General features: G+C 29.5%; 1 protein-coding gene across 1 annotated transcript; it reads right to left on the reverse strand.

Annotated features, from left to right (window-relative positions):
* Positions 1-1,075: 1,075 nt before the first annotated feature.
* Positions 1,076-3,866, reverse strand: LOC100206144 (uncharacterized). The gene is made up of 3 exons (XM_065814452.1): positions 3,496-3,866; positions 3,264-3,362; positions 1,076-2,348 (listed from the first exon to the last, which is right to left on the reverse strand). Exons 1-3 carry the CDS (start codon positions 3,707-3,709, stop codon positions 1,096-1,098), a joined length of 1,566 nt encoding a protein of 521 aa, XP_065670524.1. The 5' UTR covers positions 3,710-3,866; the 3' UTR covers positions 1,076-1,095.
* Between the last annotated feature and the right edge of the window lie 509 nt (positions 3,867-4,375).

The following is a 4,375-nucleotide window of genomic DNA, read 5'->3' on the forward strand; positions in this document are numbered from 1 at the left end:
GTATTGACTAGCTTCTTTAAAAAAGGTCCTCAAAACTAAAATTTACCCGACTGAATTATCAAATACTCGATTAGCCGGCTGATTTCGTAAAAAAACCGACTATAACTTGAAAATAACTTCCTTTGGGGAGGGGGTGGGGGGTGGAATACCCCCCCCCCCCGCCGCCTAAAATTGTCTTTGGAGTTAAGTACTTAATAATATCCAAGTCAATAATTCTTTTTCATTGCACAATATCAAGTGCATGTGAGTGAAACTGGTCTATAATTTTTAGGATCTCAGGACCATAAGATGGGACCGATTTGAGACCGATTAAAGTTGAATAAACCAACTCAACAGAAAAGTTAACGTTTTTAATGTTATAGAGTCGTTAAGAAAACTATTAATTTTAGCAATTAGTTGTAATTGTCCGTAAATATACTTCCAAAATGTTTATTAAAAGTTTTAGCAGTTTCCTCACTGCTAAAAGTTAACTTGAAAATGTTGTTTTTGTCTTTTATAGAGGGTAGTTCATTTTAAGGTTATTTAGTCTATTATTAACATAGTTAAAGAACTTACTAAGTTTATTGTAATCAACTAATTTGAATTCGATTTTTTCAAGGTAAGAGGGCAAGGTTTGTTTACATCTAATAGCGTTTTTGATGTAAGCTTTTTTGTGTGGATTGGTTTTAGTAACGGAACATATTTTCCATAAAAATAATTTACAGCTTAACACTTTCTTGATACACCTATGGTAAAGATGTCTCTTTTTACCATGATGTGTTTTTCTTACCGGAACGAAACGATCACTCTTATCCAAAAATGATTACAGAAATTGTTTCAATATTTGCCAATATTGAAAACATAAGAAGTTTAACATAAGTGTTTGATGCGTTAATTTGATTTCATGCCTCTTCAGATAAATTTGTGATACCTAAGCCACCTTGACGAATTGAAAGAGTACACAATTGCCTCACTATATAGTGTTATGGTTGCGCCCATTATAGATGTTAAAAGTTTCGACTCAATTTACTCATCTAAAAGTTTTTTAAAATTTTTAATTCAAATAAATAATAAGAAAAAGTTAAAAAATTCAGCATTAAAAAAAATTCAATTTATTTACACAATAAAGTTATTATCTACATAAGCATAGGTTACGTTGTTTAACTCTTCATCACTAAGATGACCTTTTTCTTGTAAAAATCCTAAAACTCTAGTCACCATATATGTAAATGGGTTATGCTCAAGCACTTTTATTGTTGAAAGATTTCCTCTCCTGCGAGTAGAATTATCTCTTCTTACAGGAGCTTTATAACGAAAACGCATGGCTTCATAAAAAGACTCTTGTGTCATCACTGGTTCCGGTGATTTTTCTCTTGTGACTTTTGTTTTATGAGTTACTTTTTTAACTACTTTTTTAGATTTTGGTGGTTCAACTTTGTTTAGAGAAGTCAATGAAGATCTATGAGGTTCTGATCGATCTTGTCTTGATGAAGTCATTGGCTCGGGTTCGACTTCTTCATTTTCTTCCTCCTCTTCTTCTTCCTCGTGGTGGTAAGGTTTTTGCTTCACTCTTTCAGCTAGTGTTTTATAAACGTTTACAACTTTTAGTTTGTGTTTACCTATTGAAAATGGTAGTTTACTTGTTTTTGATGTGTGCGGCAATGCAGACGGCTTTGAAGAACGCTCTGTGCTTGAAACACTTGGTTGAACTAAAGGAGTTGCTTGATATGTAGTACTAGTTGGTATTACTTTACGAGGAGGACGAGGTTTAGGTGATGGTTCAGATTTATTAGGTTCTATGTCTTCTTCAAATATTTCCTCTGTTATTGTCTCAATAGTTTCAGTTTTTGGAGTAGGAGGAGGTTCTTCTATTGGTTCATATAGAACAGGTAACTGAGGTAACATTCTTATTACAGTAGCAGTGCTTCTTTCTTTAGGAAAAACTCTTAAATAATAATTATATAATAAATCTCTAATTTTTCCTAATTCAAATCCTATTTTTGCGTGTTTAAACTGAGGAGGAATTGAATGTACGTTTATAATCTCCAAATCAATTCCAGTTGCAAGTAATACAAATAGTTCTGTAAAAATTTGCATCTCCGTAAATACATTGTATATAATGTCTATATGAAAAATAGGTTTTAGATCAGGGTAAAATTCTCTGGGAAACGAAGAACCATCTTGTTGTATACACTCAAAATATTTTAGCACATTTGATCCAAATACGGCTTGCGCTTTTGAAAAACGTTCCATCTCAAAGTAAAACAACGATTCGCAATCGATTTCAAAAACTTCAACATTGTTCAATAAATTTTTTTTTTCATTTTGTGTCAAAAAAACGCCATAGTATTCAAGATTATTTATAATTTCTAAACAAAAATTTAAATTAATAATAAAGAATCTCAAGATGTTACGTTAAAGTAAAACACGACAAAAATGTGCACAAACAAAGTAACATCATTTAATATCCTAATATTTTAATAAATTTTATGATATACTTAACACAAAACACAAAATAATATCATAGACTTTATGCTTTATTATACTTTTAGTTTATATATTCTAAAGTTATTAAATTTTATTTTTAGGTTTACTTATCTGCACCTCTGCGTATGAATAAAAAGTCTCAATTAAAAAAGGCTTAAACTGATAAAAGTGGATGATCAATTATTTGAACTAATAAGAAGTATGCATAAATTAAAATAAAATCAATTATTTGAGCATACAAATAAGAAGTATGAATAAACATGTGTCCAGTCTCACATGTTTTGAGACTGGACACATGTTTATCTATTAGCAACAATTAAGCAGAACACGAAGTAAATTAAATTCAACGTAATATAGCTGTATATAGAATAAATCTAAATCTTTATAAAGGAAAGTGATTATTATATGATTAAACTCTTTTCTATACACGTAGTCCACTTCAAATTTTTATATTGTGGTGTTTGTATTTATTGTGGTTTTAATAGAATCAGCGAAACAGCCACACTCATCATGAAAGAATCAGCCACATCTCATGAAAGAAAGTTGTTAGTATAGAGTTAATAAATAGTTGCCATATATAATTCACATAAAATTTTGTAAACCGGTTTTTAACCCAAGTTAAGTATAGACTTTAATTACCAATTCAAGACCATTTTTAAAGTAGCATAGTATCAGATTCAATGTTCTAACCCAACCCAAGTAGATTAAAAAATCTAAAAGGGTAATTAATTAACTTAAATTAACTTTGTTTTAATTTAGTAAATGTTTTAGCACTGTTCATTAAAGGGTATAAATACCTGTTTTAGTTCCAATCCAAACCGGTTTTTCTTCGTTTAAATCAAGCATCACTTCCCTAATGCGAAATACGTTTGAAGTTCGGATTTTATAAAACAAGCCTAAAAATGAACCTTGGTACAAGAAGTGTAAACAAACTAAATTTTTGAATGACGAAATCGCTAGAATAATCTCAAATAACGTCGTCTAAAAAATAGATAACATATAAAAGAAACCCAAATAAATAAAAATAACCTAAAACTTTAGATACGAACTCTTGTTCTTGATGATGCTTAGCCCTGTTATCAGACTCATCCTGAGCTTCTCGATCTCTTAAACAAATAAAACCGGAAACAGTTAGAGATACAGCAGTACAAATAAAACAAATTAGGGTCATAACGGCTGGTACGATGATTGTAGTAGAGTGCCATATATCAAGATCAGATATCAAATAAGAGCTGTTTTTCATTATCAAAAGAAAATTAAGCTATTGTAACAGAGATAAAAAGTTAAGCAAAATAGACATTTTATAACAATGGTTTGAATATCCAATTTATTTAGTAACATTCAAAGTAATCAACCATTGTTTTACAGAAACTGCTTAAACATTGAATACAGCAAGACTCACTTTATGCATTGCAGTTTAAAAAAATCGCTGTTTTTTAGCGTAGAAAAATGCATTCAGGCATGAAGTTTATAAATGTTTAAGAAATATTTTTATTGTAAAAAAAAACTTGATATCCCAAATGAATTGGGATCCTGCAAAAGAGAATTTAATGCCTATATATTGATTGAATACTAACTTGCCAATAAAACTGGAACTTGAGAAAGAATTCAACTACTCTACACCTTTTTTAGGAATTTATTCTTTTTTGATTTAAAAATGTTTAGGAGTTTTTATACTACATTTGTAAGTGTAGTGTAGTGACATGTATTTTAGTAACACGTGATACAGTAACGCGTGATATAAATAGATGTGGTGAAGAATAGTAACCGTTATGTCTTCTTGGGACACCTCAATAATAAAAACAACAAAATTAGTTAATTATTTATTTTAATATATATTTAAAAACGAATATTATTAGAAAATAATTTACTAATTTTGTATTATTGTAATTTGTATGTTATGTTATTT

This window comes from Hydra vulgaris, chromosome 12, assembly GCF_038396675.1.
Source record: "Hydra vulgaris chromosome 12, alternate assembly HydraT2T_AEP".
Classification (NCBI taxonomy): Eukaryota; Metazoa; Cnidaria; class Hydrozoa; order Anthoathecata; family Hydridae; genus Hydra; species Hydra vulgaris.